Source organism: Culex quinquefasciatus, chromosome 2, assembly GCF_015732765.1.
Source record: "Culex quinquefasciatus strain JHB chromosome 2, VPISU_Cqui_1.0_pri_paternal, whole genome shotgun sequence".
Lineage (NCBI taxonomy): Eukaryota > Metazoa > Arthropoda > Insecta > Diptera > Culicidae > Culex > Culex quinquefasciatus.
The window spans coordinates 15,122,154-15,144,455 of NC_051862.1; the positions used below are offsets into that span (position 1 = coordinate 15,122,154).

The 22,302-nt window shown below is 35.1% G+C and overlaps 3 protein-coding genes across 7 annotated transcripts; 1 reads left to right on the forward strand and 2 right to left on the reverse strand.

The window, feature by feature from the left end:
* Positions 1-1,188: 1,188 nt before the first annotated feature.
* On the reverse strand, positions 1,189-21,371 carry LOC6043024 (transmembrane protein 19). Of its 4 annotated transcripts, XM_038254770.1 has the most exons (6): positions 21,210-21,371; positions 20,732-21,154; positions 20,552-20,672; positions 20,350-20,487; positions 2,421-2,533; positions 1,189-2,364 (listed from the first exon to the last, which is right to left on the reverse strand). In XM_038254770.1, exons 1-6 carry the CDS (start codon positions 21,256-21,258, stop codon positions 1,484-1,486), a joined length of 1,725 nt encoding a protein of 574 aa, XP_038110698.1. In that variant the 5' UTR covers positions 21,259-21,371; the 3' UTR covers positions 1,189-1,483. The 4 variants fall into 4 exon arrangements, with proteins under 4 accessions (XP_038110698.1, XP_038110696.1, XP_038110697.1 ...); XM_038254768.1 differs by lacking the exons at positions 20,350-20,487; positions 20,552-20,672; positions 20,732-21,154; positions 21,210-21,371 and adding exons at positions 2,657-2,744; positions 2,834-2,888 and having other exon boundaries at positions 2,421-2,582; XM_038254769.1 differs by lacking the exons at positions 20,350-20,487; positions 20,552-20,672; positions 20,732-21,154; positions 21,210-21,371 and adding exons at positions 2,657-2,707; positions 2,834-2,876 and having other exon boundaries at positions 2,421-2,582.
* LOC6043026 (BET1 homolog) lies at positions 3,219-3,992 on the forward strand. 2 transcript variants are annotated; one of them, XM_001854818.2, is made up of 2 exons: positions 3,219-3,337; positions 3,431-3,992. In XM_001854818.2, exon 2 carries the CDS (start codon positions 3,483-3,485, stop codon positions 3,846-3,848), a length of 366 nt encoding a protein of 121 aa, XP_001854864.1. In that variant the 5' UTR covers positions 3,219-3,337; positions 3,431-3,482; the 3' UTR covers positions 3,849-3,992. The 2 variants fall into 2 exon arrangements, with proteins under 2 accessions (XP_001854864.1, XP_038110701.1); XM_038254773.1 differs by having other exon boundaries at positions 3,252-3,360.
* On the reverse strand, positions 16,988-18,164 carry LOC6043032. The gene is made up of 6 exons (XM_038254772.1): positions 18,062-18,164; positions 17,739-18,000; positions 17,509-17,672; positions 17,331-17,451; positions 17,145-17,265; positions 16,988-17,090 (listed from the first exon to the last, which is right to left on the reverse strand). Exons 1-6 carry the CDS (start codon positions 18,111-18,113, stop codon positions 17,046-17,048), a joined length of 765 nt encoding a protein of 254 aa, XP_038110700.1. The 5' UTR covers positions 18,114-18,164; the 3' UTR covers positions 16,988-17,045.
* Positions 21,372-22,302: the final 931 nt, after the last annotated feature.

Consider the following 22,302-nt stretch of genomic DNA (forward strand, 5'->3'; position numbering starts at 1 on the left):
TAGTTGCGCATATCCACCGGCAGATGGCAAGTGGGCCTCGTCGGAGTCCGCCCATTAAATACGCAACTCAAAATTTGCATGGGAAACTTTTTTTTCGTGACGGCTTTTGCGGCACGCTCCCTTCAACTTTTCGAGACTAATATTTTAACGTGGCGTATCTCTAAACAAGTTTTTCAGGAAAATGATTCCAGAATGCTTATTTTGTCGTTTTAAACCGAAACAAGGCAAAAACTATATTTATTTAAACTTTTCGCCATTTTCAAAACTGTGGCTAGATAATATCGAAGGCCGCCATCTTAGGCCCACTGGGCCCACAAAACGGGGTACGCTCAGTTTGTATGAGAGCTGTCAACATGCTCCCGGGCTGGAAAGACTGCAAATATAAATTAATTTAAATAATACCATCCGTAAAGTCTACAAGGATTGTCCGGGAGTTGCAAGTTGGAAGATTAAGGTCTTCATTTGCGTTTGAATCTTCCAACCAATCTGGAATTTCCAAAATCAAAGGTTGACTTCTCACCTTCGTCCGGTTTTGCACCTACCGGACCGTCTGGAAGATGCAAAAGCAAAAGACATACATTCCTCCTCCAACGAACGTTGCACCTTCCGGACTTCCAAAAACAAAGAATGAAATGTTTCTCCAGTCAAGTTTGTACCTGCCGGACAATCCGGATTCCGGATGGGGCAAAATTTGTTGGAGGCGGAAGTTTTTTCTTTGCTTTTGCATCTTGAGACACAGCGGAAACTGGATTGCCACTTTTGCCAGCTGGAAAAGTGGTCACTCAATCCTCCCGGACCATTTCGGCAAGGGGGAAGTAGATTGACATTTCTTCCAGCTGGCAAAAGTGGACCACCACAACTCCCGGACCTTCCGAAAAGAAAAAGCAAGTTTGCCACTTCCACCAGCTGGAAAATGGATAACACTGAACATTCCGAACCATTCGGAGAAGTGTTAAGTAAAATTTACATTTTTGCCAGCTGAGAAAATGGGCCTCTGCTACACCCGGAACGTTCCGGGAAAGAAAAAACAAAATTGCCGCTTCCTGAACTGAACTTACCTCGACTTAGAAAAAAAGCTGACTGCTGCTGACAATATCTTCGCCAAGTCCAAACTACTCAAACGCCAGTTCAGCTTTTGAACTGTCGTTTGAGTGAAAAATCCACTCATAATCAAGTTCAGAAAACCACTCATTTTCAGTACAAGTTTATTACGATTAAAAATAAAATGTGACATCAAATTTTAGTTATTTAAAACATAGTTTCATCAGTGTACAATTGAGAGATTTAGGAAATTACATTAGTACGCACATTTTAAGTAACAAAACCTAGTAAGGCACCTCTATTTCCATAACTAAACCGTAAAACATGCCCATTTTAATTGCTGTCAGACTTTAAAGATATTTTATTATGAGATTGTTAGTCGATCGCAAGTGTTGTAAAGTTGACTAATCTCACTGAAGCACGAGTCTTCCCCATCACCCACTTAGAAAAACTTCCAAAAATGCATCGCAATGCTCGGCATAACCAACCCCGTGACGATGGCACTGATCAGGTTCACGCTGTGATTGTCCAAAATCCGAACGCCGCAAATGTGGCGCACGTTCTTCCCTGGTCGCTCAACAATCTTACCCTCTTCGTCAACGCCACTGAACTGCACCGTCGCACCCATTACGGAATCCACCACCGAACCGAGCAGCCCGGCCACTCCTCCAAACACGATGATTGGCCACTGGTTCGGGCTGTTGGCGAGGATCTTCGCGTCCAGCGTGTACCGAATCGAAAGGTAGTACGAAAGGCCGACGGCGATTCCACCCAGAAAGCTGACCACCAGTCCCGGCAGGGACACCCCACCGTTAGTGCCCCGTGGAACGCGTTTCCACGTCGTTATCAGGAACGGATCTCCACGGGATAGGACCGCGCCCAGCTCGCTAGCCCACGTGTCTCCGTTACAACAGGCGAAGGCACCCATAATGCCAACGCCGAGCCAACTGCACCGATAAAACCGCCCAAAATCGACCGGCCGCTCGCCATAGCCACAGTCCAGCAGGTACAGCATTGCCAAAGTCGTCGCGTAGCCGGCGTTACAGATGACCTGTGCCCAGTTTCGGCGGCCTTCTCCACCGCGGAAATCCTCTTCGTATTTGCGCTTCAGATGCGCCCGAAACTTGGTCGCGCGACTCGAACTGAAGAAGAACATGGCCAGGCAGGCCAGGAAGGCGTGCGAGGCGATCGACAGGATGGTGGCGCACAGGAGACCGACGATGGCTCCGGATTTGTTGACGCCCTTGCGCTTGAGACCGTACAGCATGAGCAGCAGCGGGACCAGAATCGAGAACAGCCATCGCGCTGGCGGGATTACGTTTTCTGTAAGAGCGGATTTGAGATTAACACATAAACTTGATCGATACTTTAAGATCTACCCTCATCGCTGGCGATTTTCGAGTAGGCAACGTTGCCGATCCACATGAACATGGACAGGGGAACCGACAGGGCGCACAGCAGCAGCGGCAGGAACTTGTAGAAGGTACTTTCACTCATTTTGGCATTGGAATTTTGACCACAATTCTAACCAATCGAACCCACTTTGCGAAAAGAAAGAGCGAATTAAAGTAATTACAGATGTTTTTAAAACTAAAAAGCCGGTAGCGAAACTTACCTGCTACACAACGTCAAAACACTAAGTAAGTCGAGATGGATCTTCTACGGTCTTAGACGTCAACAGACAGAGCAAAGAAAAAAAAACACTAAGTAAAAGACAATTTCACTAATTAAAACACTTGCAACAAACGAAAATCAAACATAAATCGGCAAAATATCGGTGAAATTGGCTCACTTCTCCATTGTTGCCTGCGTTGAATAACCAATGCAACTTTCTACTTTTGTTTGGTGTTTTGTTAACCTTGATGTTGTTATTTGTTTTCTACTTTCCTTTTCGTTGTTGCGCATTCCGAGGGGTAGGAAACTTAAAAGTTACACCGATAGAACAAGATCCGTATTATTATTACCAATAGTTTTTCGAAATGTGTGCAGTTATTATTTGCACAAGTGGAGAATTTGGTGTAAAGTTTACAATAAATTTGCTGAAAAATATTTCACCCATACAAAAAAAAATAAAAAAATAATAAAATAATGAAAATAAAAATTCTAGTACGTGATTCCAGTATGACCCACATGAGTCCTATGTTCATTTCCTATCCCTCAGCGGTGAACTGGAAGCTGACAGTTCAACGATGATGACGTTTCCGAGACACGACTCAAAAATCCAAAATCAGTCTCAAAAATTGTAAACATTTCGTGAGAATTTGTGATATCAGTTCAACTTTCACCAATTTCGCAGGTATTTTATCATTAAATTTAAATGTAATTAATCATGCTATTCCAGAACGTGTTAATGAACTTGAAATTAATTAAGAAATATAATAAATTCCAGCCAAAACCCCTCAATCAAAGTGGCGCAGTTCGGCGGAAGTAGCGGCGGAAAGATGCGACGTTCCCAGGGCTATGCGTACCAGCCGCTGGGCCAGAATCCGGGCCCGAGTGGCAGCGGAGGTGCCCACAGCAGTCACGACGCCCTGGAGGAGGAAAACGAACGGATGGCGGACGAGCTGAAGGGCAAGATCGGGGCGCTTAAATCGCTCACGATAGACATCGGGAACGAAGTGCGGTACCAGGACAAGCTGCTGCGGGGCATCGACGAGGACATGGACCGAACCGGGGGGTTTATGAGTAATACGATTTCGCGCGTCGTTCGGCTGGGGAAGGGTGGCCACAGGAATTACATGTGTTACATGTTTCTGTTTGTGATGTTTGTGTTCTTTATTCTGTTTTTGATATTGAAGCTCAGATAATCCGGAAAGGAACGGAAGGGTGGGGTTTGCGGAATTGGGGACAGTTTTACACATTCATAGATGTGATGCATTATTATTTTATTCATCTGAATCAACGGCGGTTATTATATATTTATAGTGGAATAATAAACAATTCAACAAGTATTTAAAATCTTTTTATTTCTCGAGTATAAATGGAGCCTAACATTTCAAAAGAGCACATAACTTTTGTAAACAATAGTGTATCCCTTTCACTCAAATGACAGTTTACATAAGGTGTGAAAGGGATACTTGTCTAAAAAAGTTTTGTGTCCTAATGAAGTGGCAAGCACGAAATACTCGTCCTGGTCAACGTTTTCTGAAAATAAAATTAGCTGAAAAAACTAGGTAATGATTCTGTTCCAAGATATTTCATGAATTTGCCAACAACCTTTGGGAGCGTTCTTTTATTAAGTATGTAACACAAAATAATGGATTTTTAGACCCTCTCCCTCCTTGTAACAAGTCCTTCGATCCCCCTTGTTACGTAATAAAAGAACCCTCCCAAACTAAAAACTAAAAACTAAAAACTAAAAACTTAAAACTAAAAACTAAAAACTAAAAACTAAAAACTAAAAACTAAAAACTAAAAACTAAAAACTAAAAACTAAAAACTAAAAACTAAAAACTAAAAACTAAAAACTAAAAACTAAAAACTAAAAACTAAAAACTAAAAACTAAAAACTAAAAACTAAAAACTAAAAACTAAAAACTAAAAACTAAAAACTAAAAACTAAAAACTAAAAACTAAAAACTAAAAACTAAAAACTAAAAACTAAAAACTAAAAACTAAAAACTAAAAACTAAAAACTAAAAACTAAAAACTAAAAACTAAAAACTAAAAACTAAAAACTAATAACTAATAACTAATAACTAAAAACTAAAAACTAAAAACTAAAAACTAAAAACTAAAAACTAAAAACTAAAAACTAAAAACTAAAAACTAAAAACTAAAAACTAAAAACTAAAAACTAAAAACTAAAAACTAAAACTAAAACTAAAAACTAAAACTAAAAACTAAAAACTAAAACTAAAAACTAAAAACTAAAAACTAAAAACTAAAAACTAAAAACTAAAAACTAAAAACTAAAAACTAAAAACTAAAAACTAAAAACTAAAAACTAAAACTAAAAACTAAAAACTAAAAACTAAAAACTAAAAACTAAAACTAAAAACTAAAAACTAAAAACTAAAAACTAAAAACTAAAAACTAAAAACTAAAACTAAAAACTAAAAACTAAAACTAAAACTAAAAACTAAAAACTAAAAACTAAAAACTAAAAACTAAAAACTAAAAACTAAAAACTAAAAACTAAAAACTAAAAACTAAAAACTAAAAACTAAAAACTAAAAACTAAAAACTAAAAACTAAAAACTAAAAACTAAAAACTAAAAACTAAAAACTAAAAACTAAAAACTAAAAACTAAAAACTAAAAACTAAAAACTAAAAACTAAAAACTAAAAACTAAAACTAAAAACTAAAAACTAAAAACTAAAAACTAAAAACTAAAAACTAAAAACTAAAAACTAAAAACTAAAAACTAAAAACTAAAAACTAAAAACTAAAAACTAAAAACTAAAAACTAAAAACTAAAAACTAAAAACTAAAAACTGTGAAAATGCGGAAATGCGAAAAAACTCGTGAAAATGTTAAAATGTTAAAATGTTAAAATGTTAAAATATTAAAATGTTAAAATGTTAAAATGTTAAAATGTTAAAATGTTAAAATGTTAAAATGTTAAAATGTTAAAATGTTAAAATGTTAAAATGTTAAAATGTTAAAATGTTAAAATGTTAAAATGTTAAAATGTTAAAATGTTAAAATGTTAAAATGTTAAAATGTTAAAATGTTAAAATGTTAAAATGTTAAAATGTTAAAATGTTAAAATGTTAAAATGTTAAAATGTTAAAATGTTAAAATGTTAAAATGTTAAAATGTTAAAATGTTAAAATGTTAAAATGTTAAAATGTTAAAATGTTAAAATGTTAAAATGTTAAAATGTTAAAATGTTAAAATGTTAAAATGTTAAAATGTTAAAATGTTAAAATGTAAAAATGTTAAAATGTAAAAATGTTAAAATGTTGAAATGTTAAAATGTTAAAATGTTAAAATGTTAAAATGTTAAAATGTTAAAATGTTAAAATGTTAAAATGTTAAAATGTTAAAATGTTAAAATGTTAAAATGTTAAAATGTTAAAATGTTAAAATGTTAAAATGTTAAAATGTTAAAATGTTAAAATGTTAAAATGTCAAAATGTTAAAATGTTAAAATGTTAAAATGTTAAAATATTAAAATGTTAAAATGTTAAAATGTTAAAATGTTAAAATGTTAAAATGTTAAAATGTTAAAATGTTAAAATGTTAAAATGTTAAAATGTTAAAATGTTAAAATTTTAAAATGTTAAAATTTTAAAATGTTAAAATGTTAAAATGTTAAAATGTTAAAATGTTAAAATGTTAAAATGTTAAAATGTTAAAATGTTAAAATGTTAAAATGTTAAAATGTTAAAATGTTAAAATGTTAAAATGTTAAAATGTTAAAATGTTAAAATGTTAAAATGCTATGTGGGTAAATTAAAATTACCTAACCAAATCTCCCCTATCATTGTTTTGTCCCCAAAAATGTCCAGCCACCTCCTCCAGATTGATCTGAGGCTGCTCACAACGGTCGTCGTCATGTTCTAATTCCCTTACATAATGCACATTTCGCACTTGGACCAGGTCCGAGCTTTTTTCTTTCCTTTCACACTTCTAGAGTTTTTTTTGATTAGGTCCTATAAACATATGAAAGACAATAGTTTATTGGTCCTTTTCAAAAAAAACTCTGGACTTGGACTTTTTTCGAGGATGAGAGAGATATACGTGAATGCGCTCAGGGTAAACCAATTTGGGTCTCTTCTCTGGAGGAGGAGAAGGTCCCGTTCCGTTTGGATGCTGCTGCGGAGTCACAGATATGTGGACATTGTTTTTTTGAAAATTCAATTGCATTATGCATATTTTACTTTATGTTATACTATGTTATTTAATAAAAAATCCTTCAATTCGATTTACATACTCCTAAAAACTGGAAAATTGAACTAAAATAAATTTTGTTTGGATTTCTATTTTTAAATATAATTTCAAGCTGATAAAAATTGAGGTGCCCTTAAAAAAATTGTCATGACAATTTATTTCCTGCTGTTCTGTGACAAATCTTTACAAAAAGAAGTCAACTAATGAATTATAGAGAACACTGTTGCACTTTAATGATGGTTGTACACTCAAACCCCGATAGTTTGACACAAACTGTTGTCAAACGAACGGGGTCACTTTTTAGTTTGACACCCCTTTTACACGGAGCTCACAAATACTTCCAAACGTTTGTTTTGATAGTGTGCGTAAGCGCAGTGTAAAAAGTGACATTTCGTCACTTTTTAGTTTGACTTTGACCAACCAACGGGGTACAAACTAAAAAAGTGTCAAACGAAAAAGTGCCCAACCACCGGGGGTTGAGTGTATAAGGTAAGTCGAGGGAAGCGGAGCCGGTTGAACTGAGAAAACGTGATTAAAACTTAATTTTCTCAAGTGATACGTCGTTGTTGTCCGACGACTCCCGCTTAGCTGTGTGTGTGTGTGTTTTGGGAGGGGAGCGGAGAAAACTTTTTGGCATTACTTTGGGAATAAGTGGTCATGGTGTGGTGCCCTTTGCCAAATTGAATACTTTTTTCCCCCAATGATGACCCCCGCCAGTGGACCTTGGGGTGTTATAATCCTTACTAAATAAGGACATCAATTTCGGCATTGCAGCCCCGATGCAGGTCCTCTTTGGACAACGGTTTTTTGTTTTTGTTCAAACAAAGCCGCTCCGGAACACAAAGAATTCACTGTATCAGGACAATGAAGTCCTGCTACGGGGCACTACATTCATTAGCATTTCAGTTAATTCACAACAAGGAACCGAAAAGGTGCGCACCACCTGGTCTGGGTATGGCGGTCGCGTGCCAGACAAGGTTATCAAGCAACAAAAACGTGCTCGTTCGACCAGCTCGCAGGAAACATGACATTTCCTTTATCTCAGCTCGCACAACAAGGTGGTCCTCCAGAAGCGGAGGCAACACCATTTGCCACCACCGCAAAACAAGTTCCGGCTGCGACCTTGTATAGTGACATCGTAATAAAGAAATTGATTTCTCCGGTTTCCCCTCTGGGTTGTTTTTGGCGCGCTACACGAGATGGCGCTCAGCCGAAGCATACCTTCAGGAGTAATCGCCAAGTAAACGGGCGAGCGCTTGGAATGAGTCCACATTAGTCGGTCCGGAGTTGTTGTTTACCTTTGGCGGCGTTGTTGTCTGTTACTGTGGTAATGGACGGATTCACCGGAAGCGCATGTGCCGAAATGTTGTTGCCGTTTCCGACCGGGAAAGCTTTGTACGAGGATGACTAGAGTCTAGTACTGCACTTGGCACGATTTTGGTCACGAAAGGCGCGACTCCTCGGCAGTGTTACTGTTGCCATGGTAGTGACGGGATGTGGATGCTGAGGGATGGGTTTTTCTTTTCGCAGTTTAAAGCTTGTTTGCGTAATTTTCGGTGCGATGTAAATAAAATTATAAAACTTTTTCCCTAATCATATTTTATTGTCTTGGGGGAGAGGAGACGCTTGGTGTTTCTTGGATATGACAGGTATTATCCGTAATAATGACCATAACTTTGTTTGGCACTTAAAATTGTGTAAGTTGTAATTGAAGTGGCAAGTATTTCCATCGAACACCTAATGTTGGCATATCAACACTTGACTTTGACGTAAGCTTGAAATCATGTGATAAATAGCTAGATAAGAAGTAAGCAACATAATTTGTTTATGCTGTGAAAATCGGCAAATTTTATGTACAGTCCACACTCGATTATCCGAATCACGAAAAGTTTTTTTTATTGTGTTATTGTTGATTGTCAGGATTAAGTATGATCTATAAACTACTCTAAAGTGATTTAGATTAGGAAAAAATTGCGTTGGTAAAATATTGAAAAATGCATTTCGTTGCTTGTCGCACGTGCATTTTGGGCCAATTTTTTTTTAAAGAACGCCATTCTGGGCAGCTTACAATGCCTCACCTTTTGACCTACACAGATCCCCAAAATTCGATTTCAATCCTGAGATATTGAAAAAAAAAATAATAAAAAACTCCGTGCATTGTTGTCATTTTTCATATTAAAGAAGTTTCAATTTTGTCGTGCCATCTTGACACACCCTGAAAATTGATGTAAGTGCGACAAAGGGCAAAGGGATTTCAGGTCATAACGTATTTGACACAAGTACTCGATTATCCGAAGCCTCGATTATCCGAAGGTTTGTATGGGACTTCGGATAATCGAATCACGAACAAAAAAAAAGTTTTCGTATTTTTTATTATCTTACTTTTTCTCACTTTAGAGTAGTTTATGGGTCATACTAATTAGATTATCCGAAGTTTCGATTATCCGTAGTGAAATTATGCGGGTGCGGGACATTTCGCCGAATGTCGTTTCGCCGACGGTCATTTCGCCGAAAGTCATTTCGCCGAATGTCGTTTCGCCGCATGGGACGTTTCGCCGAATGGGACGTTTTGCCGAATTGACAAATAATCGTATAATAAATATATAAAATAGACACAAATTGTATTAAAATATTTTGAAAAAGTATAATGTCCCTAAAAGGTGATTTTGCAATCTTTTTTTTAAAAAAAATATTTTTTTGTTTCTTAGTATGTTATTTTTATAAGTTTATGCATTATTATATGCATAAACAATCGCTTAAGAAATAATCTAGCTGAAAAAAAAATCTGCGAGTTTTTGCATTCTTTCAAACTTAAGCAGTTATTTAATTTTCTGTTTTTAATTTCTGTTAGTTTTTTGCTTTCTTGTTTTAATCTATCATTTGAATTATTTCTGTTTGTTTTTGCGTTCTGTTAACCATGAGCAGTTCTTTTAATTTTCTGCTTATAATTTTGATACATTTCTGTATGTTTTTGCATTCTTTGGTTTTGAAGCATATTACTTGTATAATTTTTGTAAGTTTTTGTATTCATTCCAACTTGAGCAGTTGTTTTGATTTTCAGCATAACATTTTGAAAAAATGCCGGTAGTTTTTGCATTCTTTGTTTACTGAGCATATTTTTTAAATCATTTATGAGAGTTTTTGCATTCATTCAAACATGAACAGTTCTTTTATTTTCTGCTTATACTTTTGAATATTTCTCTTTGTTTTTGCATTCTTTGTTTTTTAAGCAAATTATTTGTAAAAATTTTATGAGTTTTTGCAATCCTTCAAATATGAGCAGTTCTTTTAATTGGCTGCTTATAGTTTATATTATTTCTGTTTGTTTTTGCATTCTTTGTTTTTCAAGCAATTTATTTGTATAATTTTTGGGAGTTTTTGCATTCTTTCAAACATGGGCAGTTCTTTTGGTTTTCAGCACAACATTTTGCAAAATTGCTGTCAGTTTTTGCATTCTATATCTTTGGCATACTTTTCAAATATTTCGATGAGTTTATGCATTATTAGTTTTTTAAGCATATTATTTCTATAATTTTTGGGAGGTTTTGCATTCTTTCAAACATGAGTATTTATTTTGATTTTTAGCATAACATTTAGAAAAATTTCTGTTAGTTTTTGCATTCTTAATTTTTTAAGCAAATTATTTGTATTATATCTGTGAGTTTATGCATTCTTTGAAACATGAGACGTTCTTTACTTTTTTAAATTATTATATTATTATCTTGTCACCTTTTCTCAAGTTTGCATGAGTGAATTACAAGATGGCACTGCAGCGAACAAATAGTGTAAATTATACAAAAAAGTTTATTTTTATTCAATTCGGCGAAACGTTCATTCGGCGAAACGTACCATTCGGCGAAACGACATTCGGCGAAATGACCGTCGGCGAAACGACATTCGGCGAAACGTACCAGATCCAAATTATGCCAAGGCCTTCGGATAATCTAGTCTGGACTGTACGAGTTCGACTACCTTAAACATTTGTAATTAAACAGCAAATTCTGATGTTCGTTTCCAGTTAATATTTACTGAAAACTGCACAACTGAAATTTTCAGTTAGTTTGTATGGAGCTGTCAAAGTTTGCTGAAATTTCGGCAAGTTTTAATTTACTGAAAATTTTAGTAGTGCAGATTTCAGTAAATTTAACTCAATTCAGTAATGAGAAATTGGTGTGTAGAACTTGCATGGTCGCAGAATTCGAATTTGATGATAAAAAAAAGATGGCAAACATACGTTTTTTTTTGTTTATGATTCGATTATCCGAAGTTCCATAAAAACCTTCGGATAATCGAAACTTCCAATAATCGAGATTTCGGATAATCTAATCTGGACTGTAATTAAAACCGAATCATCAACTTCCAAGCATACTTGTGTTTCCCTTATGTAATTCGAGTTCTTCTAATTGAACTCCTTGCAAATAAACATTTTTGCCAAGCTATTTCAAACATCACATTAGATCTGATGAGATCATTGCATGGATAAGACACTTTCACACAGTTCATATGATACAATTCAGTAAAATCATTTAACAGTATTTTTTTTTAGTTTTCCTCTCTTTTTCAAAGCGGGCTTGTTTTTTCTTTCTGCAACATTTAAATAATTTTATCAAAAAAAGCTAAATTTGAAGCAAATACTATCATTAATTCTAAGATATTTTTAAAATCATTGCATGTCAAGGAACCGTAAGAAATACTAAATGAATATGAAAGTCATGGTTTTAAAGCAATTAACATTCAAGTTTGCCAAAAAAAAAACGAGTTGTCAAGATAGATGGAAATATTTTTTTTTACATATTTAACTAGTTTTTAAAAGTGTTTATTGAATAAGTAAATCATAATAAGAGTCAAAATAAAATAATTATTCTATTATCCATTTTATTTTGACAGTTATAAAAAGATCAATAATACAGCTTCTGCTGTTAAATTTCAACATACAAAAGGATAACATTAATGCCAAGTATGTAAATTAGGGTTTACACATCCTTGCTAAAGCTCACAACACATCCTGCATTGTTAATGTTTGCGGAGTTTTATGCACACCAAATTCTACCAACTTTTGTCATAAGCACTTAATTACTTTCCGCACCAAGAGGTAGCATCAGCCAGTTTAAAAGTTAGGTTGGAAATGTGCCTGATGAATGAGCAGCATGCTGCCAGCAAGAAAATTCATGAGCAAAAATTCCCGAAACCCTTAATTTACCTCCTGCGTTAAACTCTACAAACCATTTCATAGCACGAGAACCTTCTACTAGGAAAAGCTAAGCAAAGTTAGGCATGCACTAATTGTATAGAAAATAAAGTTTCAATAATTAATTTATTGTCGAAACGGAGAGTGAAAATTTTTAGTGGCTTCAAGTTCTTTATAAAACCTTCCACGCGTAAATAAAAAACAAATTTCAATTGACAGTGACAAGATTCCCTTCAACGCCTCACAAGGACTACAAGGACGACAATTTGAGTAATATCGAGCCACTTATCATATCAACAGCACACCATTTAACCCCCCGCACTCTTAAGCGGAATCAAGCAGCTTAGCACATCATGTTTGATGCAGACACATTTTTCGTGCCCCCATCCTGGCTGATTCTTTTCCGGGAAATGTATGATTTCTGGGATTTATTTTTCTGCCTGCCCTCTTCCTTCAACATGTTTACACGGAAAACTCTGACAGTCACGTGAACAGTGTCATACAAATCGTCCAATTTTAACCCCACTGGGAAAAGTGCGCCTCCTCCCCCACCTTTGAGGCGTACCCAAATTGGGGCACGCCGCGTGAGTATTTTTTGGTTGTTTGCTTTTATTTTCACCAAGCATCCCCCAAAAATAATAATTTAAAATAATCCCAGCCCTTCTCCGCGAGTTGAAAATAAACTGAAAACTGTGTGTGTGGCCTAGCCAACCACGCACGTGGCACATCCCAAAATAAAAATGAAAAAAGCTTGCGGGGGCAACGTGTACTGCCCCTAAAAAGCATAAGTGTCCCACCTGGATTTTAACTCAAATCAGAAAAATGCATTTTTCAAACAAACCCTAAACTTTAGGCTGGAAACAAAATAAGCCTGAATAAAAATCTCAACAGTGTTTAAAATCTAGTTGGGACAACTGTGCGTTTATTGACGTATAGTACAGCCTGCGATTTTACCTTGTTCTTGAATGTTCGTCACGTAACGTAGCAGCAGCACTCCCCACTTTTTTCCTGCAAACTCACCTTTTCGCAATGAATAAATCACATCACAATTCACTGTAGAGAAGATAATTTTTGAGTTATGCTTCCTCACCAATGGTGGAACGAGGGGTATTTATTTCGGCACAGGATTACTACGAAAGAATTTGCTGTGTACCGAATTTTCGTCAAAGTTTTCCTTTCGCTCATTAGCCGGTATGCAAACTGGGAGATTGTCCATTTCGATGTAAATTCGTGGAAAATGTGCTTGAATTTTTACGTTTCCTGAGGAATTTTGAATGTTGCGCGAAACAAACCATTGTTTCGCTGAAGAAGCTTGAAATGTAATTAAAATAGTTGGGAGAAAGTTTTCCAGGATGGCATTTTCCAGGAAGTGAAAATAGTGTATTGCAAGATGTTAGCACTTTTGGCAAAGGGACACACAAAATCAATAACACCTTAAATCCCTGACTTGAAAAGAGTGTAATGGAAACATAAAAACATAAAAACATAAAACATAAAAACATAAAAACATAAAACATAAAAACATAAAAACATAAAAACATAAAAACATAAAAACATAAAAACATAAAAACATAAAAACATAAAAACATAAAAACATAAAAACATAAAAACATAAAAACATAAAAACATAAAAACATAAAAACATAAAAACATAAAAACATAAAAACATAAAAACATAAAAACATAAAAACATAAAAACATAAAAACATAAAAACATAAAAACATAAAAACATAAAAACATAAAAACATAAAACATAAAAACATAAAAACATAAAAACATAAAAACATAAAAACATAAAAACATAAAAACATAAAAACATAAAAACATAAAAACATAAAAACATAAAACATAAAAACATAAAAACATAAAACATAAAAACATAAAAACATAAAAACATAAAACATAAAAACATAAAAACATAAAAACATAAAACATAAAAACATAAAACATAAAACATAAAAACATAAAAACATAAAAACATAAAAACATAAAAACATAAAAACATAAAACATAAAAACATAAAAACATAAAAACATAAAAACATAAAAACATAAAAACATAAAAACATAAAAACATAAAAACATAAAAACATAAAAACATAAAAACATAAAAACATAAAAACATAAAAACATAAAAACATAAAAACATAAAAACATAAAAACATAAAAACATAAAAACATAAAAACATAAAAACATAAAAACATAAAAACATAAAAACATAAAAACATAAAAACATAAAAACATAAAAACATAAAAACATAAAAACATAACAAGGAATTATTAATATTTTTCTCTTATGCAAAACAAATAAGCGTTATTTTAGAATTTATATTGTAGTGATAAAAAGTTACACAAAATATCGTTTTTTTCACTGCAACTATTTTTTTATAATAACTTAAAATTTTGCTGATTGCACTAAAATTTATCAAGAATGCTTCTTCTCGAGAAACAGATTTAAGAATATAAATAAATTTATAAATTTGAATTGAAACGGATCAATTATTGTTAGAAAATATATTTAAAACCGTTAATAATCGGATTTAATATTTTATGTTTGGTAATAATGTCTGGTTTGCTTCCTGATTTTGTCTTGAGAAAATTTTTAATGGCATTTTTAAATAAAAACCAATTGTTTTCTTTTTGACGTTGAGATTTGAACCAAAAGTTTTAATAATATCAGCACAATCTAAATTTGTACCATTTGGAATTTTAGTAAATATTCACCTTCAATAGAAATGTTAGGATTCAATGAATCTTTGATATTGATCGACCCTCGACCCAAGGAAGACAAAATCGTTCCATAAAAATGATTATGGCCTAAATACAAATTTAAATATTTTATTAAAAATACAATCTTCAAATTTGAAGAGCTAAAAAACTTAAAAAGATGATTATTTTTCTTCTAAGTATATTAGGCTGGTACTGATTTTGTTAACGCACATAAGAGCGTCTGGTGCTTGGTTCGTGGCATAATCGGATCTGAACAGAACTGAAACTCGCGGCTTAGCTAGTGCACAGTAATTTGTAATGAAAACTTTATTGCTCTTGGTTTCTGTCGGTTTATTGAACTGTACTGGACGGTAATTAGACAAGAAAACTGTAACTTTCTACATCTTGAGCTGTATTTCAGAACAGGACGGTTCTGTTCTGTCTGATCTGTTCTGTACTGTGTCTCGCGGAGCAATGGCCACTTCTAGAGAAGATTCTTGTGACCAAAGCTGGTAGTTCTAGCGGGAAATTCTATAACAATGCCAAGAACTCATTTGGAGATGCTTAGAATTATTCTGTAGTACTAGATCTAACTGAACTGATACAAATCTACAAACTGAACCTTTTGCATGCGCAAACAGATTTTATTTGAAGATTTTGTCGCTCGTTTTGGTCAAGCACGCAAATTTTTACTAACTTTTAATTTGTTGATGCAAAAAGTATCACAAAATGCTTTTTACATTATTACAGTTGTGATACTACCAAAACTTTGCAAAATATCAATGAATTTCTGAGGTCCGAAAATTTTGCAAAAATTAGAAAATCTGCCCGTAGATTAAAATATAAATAAAATTATTAATCGTTAGCAAATCATGCACCCGCAATCTCAGCAAAATTCAAGTTACTGCAAATATTGCACTCAGCCGCTGAAAAATAAACTTCAAAGTGTTTTCAGTTTATTGCGCTCAGACCGTCAACCTTCGTCAAACTTGTCAAGATGTAAATATTTTCTTCAACGCGTGACGCGTGTGGGAGTTGAAGGAGCAGTGCTTCATAGAGCGCAGATATTACTTTACTGGTGTGTAAGGTCTCTTTTTAAAGGTCAATAAGAACGAATAAACTAAATGTAGGTTTTTGATTTAAAAGTTTTATAAGTGAAATAAAATTAAGATCAACTTTAAAAATGTAAGAAGTCATAAAAACCAAGATAAAAATGTCAAATGAAGTCATCCCTTAAGGATAAGGTTCGATTAAGATGCCATAATGATTAATTTGAATCGCATTCCTTTCGTTCATTTATCGTGGAGGGGTGGCGAAAGGACGCCGGGCGTGCCTGCGATGGGGGGTTGAATACTAATTAATTAACATCGACTGTGGAAAGCTGGTCGACGTCCCAGTAAATCGATTAACGGCTCCGAGGTTAAAGCTGTTTGTTGTGGGAAGCTTTTAAATTTATGGATTGATGGTTTATTCGGTTTTTTTTTCCATTTTCGTCAGAATTTGCGGGAAATTTTATTTCGCGGTAAATTTCCGTTAAAATCTTGTTTTCATGTGGTGTTGAATATTCATGAAGGATGATTAAAACGATTTAAGGTGCTATTAACTTTCCATACATTATGGTATCTCAGGTCTAGCAGCTGAAGGGATGTTGATTTTTCAAAGAAAGTGGCAAACATTAGATTTGCCTTTGAGTTGAATGCATAATTAATGGGCTGTTGAATATTTAACTCACAGCCTTTGAGCTTGTCTTCATAGAACAAATCATCTTCAAAAAAGTCTGTTCTCTCTGTGATCTTGATGAAATTAAATTTTATTCAAGGCACATTGCTCTTTCCATAAATCAACCCAAGGCAAAAAATGATTACTTTTATTCGATACAAAATTTGAAAACCCCCTCCTCTGATTGGGCGTGGGTTCTAGCTGGCAACCCTTTTCTTGCGTTTGATTTCACAGCAATCAAAGGTAAATAAGGATAAAGCAGTCCCTTTCTGGGGGTACATCTTTCGCTCGCGGGTGAATTCATCGTCAGTTTTGGAGGGGGTGCAAACGAAAGAGTCAAAAGGGTTCTTGTAAACAAGAAAGTATAACAGCACTTGAATGGGATTTTCTCGGAGCGTTCGAAGCCGTGAAATTGATACTGAATGTAATTTTGGGTTCTATTACCGCACTTGAAGGTGTATCCAATTTGGGGGATTTTTCGTCAAATTGAAAGTTGTTCGTGGAAGTTTGGTTTATTGATTTTATTTAGAATTTCTAAGCGATTTACTTCAAACTGCATTTTCTTCTTCCTCGTCAGCTTCATCATCATCGTACTGAAAATAACATTAATTACATAAGTTTTTGAATAGATTAACGAGTTATCATACCTGGTTGCATTTAGAAGCTTCTTCTATTGGATTGTAGGCTGCATTAAACACGTCCATGACGCTAATTTCTTGGCAACGATCAGCCAGGTCTTTTAGGCACTTTTTTGATTGCTTAAGTATTCTGTATTTTCAACAACAAAAATAATTACTACTTAATAAATAAATAAATTACATACACAATCATACCTGCATTCTCGTTCCTTAAACTGAGAAATTGGCTTTTTGAACATGTTGTCGTACATTTTACAATGATCGGCCTGTCTGACGATGTTGGAAACACACAACTGAACTTCTTCCTTTTGAAAATCTAGAATGCAAACGCAATTTAACAAATTTTCCAATTTGAAAACCAAGAAAAAACTACCAAAAACAAACTGTCCTCCATCCTTGCACAAAAGTTCTAAATAGTTAGTCATCATTTTTGAGTAAATCTCTTTTGAAACACTCAGATCATCACCACTGCACATGGCGGCACCTTCAACAATGTCGTTAAAACATTCCAATGATCGATTCAGCGCAGGAAAATATCTAAATTAATAAGTTGACTATTAATTTGTCACTTAAATCCGCACAATTCTCTTATCACCAACTCACCGATCGATGATAGCTGTGCGTGCCTCCTTGGTCGAACCATTCTGCCTAATTGCCAGCATAAATTCCGCCACCCCTTCGGACTCCACGAAGCACATCGTGGCCGGACGGAACGCGGAAACCGTTTTGAGATAACCCGCCTCTGAGCCGCTCATTTGCAGACACGCCGAACGGTATTCATTGAGGAATAACTCCTGATACGGATTTGGAGCGACAGAATCTCCGTTGGAACCTTCGCCGGTCAGCTCGGTTGGGGCAGCTTGGGCTGATGAAGGATTATGGTTTTGAAAGAAAAAGGTTGATTTGAAGAAATTGAATCAACTTACCACCCAATAAGGTAACCACTAAACATATTAGACAACTTTGTAACTTAATCATCCCGGAAAGGCACAACCTGCACTTGTGAAAGCAACTTTATCAATAAACGGCCAGTTTGACTTTCTCTGTTGAATAAAACAGAATGGTTTAATTTTAGCGATAAGGCAGACTCGTGAAATGTCTGTCGTCATAACAGTAAGAACGCAGATGAACAAACGGTTTATGCAACAAAAAAGACTTTAGATTTTGATTATTTTAGATTTTAGTAAATATTATGTTGATGAATCACTGTCCATTTATTTTGAAAATCCGAAGAAATCTATATTTATTCAGCTCTCCGAAAAAATATAACTTTTCGCATGATTTTCTGATTCATAGACTTGTAAAAACTTACAAAATTTTACAATTTGATGGTGTAAGATTACCTCTTTTTAAATGCAATTTTACCTCACTAAAGGTTCGAAAAGTGGCATTACACCACGGCAAACGGACATGACATGGGGTTTCAAAGAGTGAAGCAGGTTTTCTTTTACTTCTTCTTGGCGAAAACCTGCGCAAGCGAGATCGCTTATGTCAAAATCTTCGCGCCACGTTGTTAAAAATGTAAACAAAGCCAGCTGATGATGAAAATTCATGGGCATTTTTTGAACTGGTCGTATGAATTTATATTAAAAATACCATTTCTATCATTTTTTCGGCAATTTTAGTATCCATGATAATTTACATAGAATCATAAAGACAAATTTAATGCAAACAAAACTGTTTCTAGCACCATACTAATGCTAAATGTTTTAATTAGTTATTGCATAAGACATTTTGAGAAATCATGCGTGATCGCGCGATGCTACTTAGACAACTTGAACATTGATGCCGCAAGTTATAGTTTGCTTCAGAAAATTGAAGAATAGTTGTTCCTTGTGCCATGTCCGTTCGTCCGTGATTACACAAAAATCAAAAATCAAACTCCCGGGTATTTTGTGGTCTCTATTGCAAGTTTCTGCTCGAACCTAGGAGTCCGAAGGCTTGAATGGGGAGAGCACCCAAACCTCTTTCTACTCCAAGGAACCTTCCACCCCAGTGTTTGGACTGACGACCTTTGGATTGCGAGTCCAACCGCTGCCAGCGATTCCACCGGAGTAGGCTTGGTTTGGTGTGTTGTTTGTACTTATGGCATGGAGACGACTCCTATACCTGGAATGACTTAACGGCCTAACAACCAAGGCCGGGACCGACATTTTACTTCCTCATCCGATGGAAGGTTGGAGCAGATGGGATTCGAACCCAGAACCATTCGGCCACGCACTGCCACTCACACTGAAGAAGTGGTAAATTTACACATTTCAAGAGTTAAAATAATTTATTTTTCTGACTTAAAAGAATTACCAATTTATTGAAATAATATAAACCCCTTTTAGGATTTTAAAAATATTTCTTCCTTCTCTTGGCAAACTCATTGTTATAATATCCAATTACATAAAAAAATACATACAAATTATTGCTGAAAGGAACTCCAAAACTCTATTAGGTTATAAGAATCACAAAATTGTGAATTGATTATTTACTAATAAAAACTAATTGAATTGAAAAATGGAATATTACCCCTTTTTACTGTTTAGGCTTTGATAAAATAATTTTAAGAAAGGTAACTTTTAGAGTTTTTGTTTCTTTTTTCAACTCTTTTCAAGTAATAGTTTCAAGTCAAGTAATATCTTTATGTTAATTTTTGGAAAATTTAGTTTCTTCTATTTACATGGCCATCCACGAGCAAACTTTTATAACTTTCAAATAAATTTTTTTAAAGGGTTAAATAGATCAGTTTCAGCTCTTTTCATAAACGTTGTCAAATCTAAATCGTCATTTTAGCTCAAATGTAAACATTTTTAGACATCCAAAATTGATTTTATCGATTATAATTTAAAAATAGTTGTTGATTGTTTGTTGCCGAATTGAAAAAATAAAACCGGGCTAACAGCCAGACTGCTGCCGTTTTACTTTACCAATGAGGGAAGTATACGAGCTATGCTTTGTTGGAACAACATGTTGATAACGTTCCAAGTTTCTGACAACAAATCGCACTATCTTCATCATAATCAGCGTTTTAATAATTTCATAATATTATTTAATTATTGCCGGGTAATTCACAAAAAAAGTGTTTTCTAGGAAGCATTTGGAGCGGTGAAATTTATTTTCCAAAGAATAAGTTGGCAAACATTTCAGCAATTTAAATTTCGTTTCCAGTGACTTCCGGCTGCACGTTCAGCTAGAAATAAAAAAATAATAAATGCAAAATACACACTTTCTCATTTCTAGTTTTACCTTGCAGTTTGCCGTATCCGCGATGGGCTGGAAAATGGCGTCGAAAATATCCTCGTACGCCGTAGAAGAGCAGCTACTGACCTGCTCGTGGACGCACGTTTTGGATCGCTTCAGCTCACTGAATTTCAAAAACTTTTAATATAAGTAGAGTCGTTTAAAAAATGGAATGAACATTGACTAACCTGCATCCTTCTTCACCAATCTGAGCAATCGGCCTAGTTCTAATAATTTCCGACACCTTGCACTGCTGAACGTTCGCTTTGACGTGCTGGAGACAGCTTCGGAACTCTGGGGTGCGAGCCTCTGTTGAGATCAATGAATGTTTCAGCATTTCAAACTCTTTCAAACAATCAATTACAAACCTAGCAGCAGCTGCCCATTGTTCTTGCACATCAGATCAATCATATTGTGAATCATCTGCTTGTACATGCCCTTGATCGTGCTGACCTTGTCGTTGCTGCACATCGCCACTCCCTCGAGTACGTCGTCGAAACACGCCACGGATTCGTTGAACGCCGGACAGTACTTGTCGATGATCGCTTGGCGAGCCTCCGCCGTGGCCGGTTCGTTGTGAAGATCCATCGAAAACTGCACCATGTCGACGCTTTCGGCCATACACTGTACGGCGGGCGTCAGCGAGCTGATGGTCTTCCGGTAACCTGCGTCCGAGCCGCTCACCTCCACGCAAGTGCTCCGAAACGCCAGCAGCGCTTCCTGCATTGCGAGCTGGGATTGCCCGGTCATGGGACCGCCGCCGTACAGTCCGTGCGGGGATGCGTGGGAAGCTGGGAATATGAGGTTTTGTTGGTTGCAATTTATTTAAGAATTTAATATTTTTACCTCCAAATAGAGCAACGACTGCGAAGATGACCGACAACTTGTTCATCATGAAAGAATTTGCACTTTCCTCTGGGACACGATTGACACAATAAGCGCTCAATGAGATTGCCTGGTTGATTTTATAGCGTGATGAGTTAACTTGATAAAGGAGTGCACATTCGTCGGCCAAGATTCGACCGATAATCGTAATGCACAGTTAGAAAAAATGGCAAAAATCGGTACGAAAATATTGATTTGTGCAACTGTACTCAATTAGTTTGTAAAACTTAACGCGCACACCGAGATTCGACCCTACATGGAGAGAAAAGAGATCCCAAAATCGTGAACAAGCGTTCATGAAAATGAGAACCACGAACAATGTGTTCAAATTTCATGGTATACCACCCAAAGTTAAAGAACGAGAGGATAGTCCTCACGAAAATAAACGTGAGAATAGTGCTATGTTGCGAGAGTAAAGACCTCTCGCGTGTTCTTCGTTCATTAGAACAGTTCATCCTATTAAGTGGCTTATATGGACGAACGACCGCCACTTAGTCACCGAACCATGGTGGCCCATTCGGCAAAGGCACGGTTCAATATGCCGAAGGACTTGGGTTCGAGTCTCGGTACCGGTTCTTTTTTTTTTTTTGATAAATGAACTTTTTTTGAAAATGAACCATGAGTAAAGTACTTACGGTAATTTCGGGATTTATCCTCTCCGTCCGCACACAGTACCATTTTACTACCGAATCGTGCTCTTTATCCTCTCGTATGCCGATGCCCAGTTCTGGGTGTACGTTTTTCAAAATCAGAAATGTAGTGTCTTCACAGTATCAGCCGCCTCGTTTCACTATGATCTTGGGTCTCGTGAACCTATTTAATGGTTCAATATGGACGATATTAAGGCCAATGTTATTGTTGACGTCGATGGAGTTGTTTTTCCCATGGAGTTTGAGACGGATTTGGATGAAATTAATCGACTCAAAATTCATCTGAAAAAGCGCAAGATTTCTAACTGTGACTTACTGTTTTAAATCTGTTTTGATGGGGATTGCCAATGTTTTCTAAACATATAATGTTTGCGTTTAATAAGGGGAAGTCTATTTTGATTTCA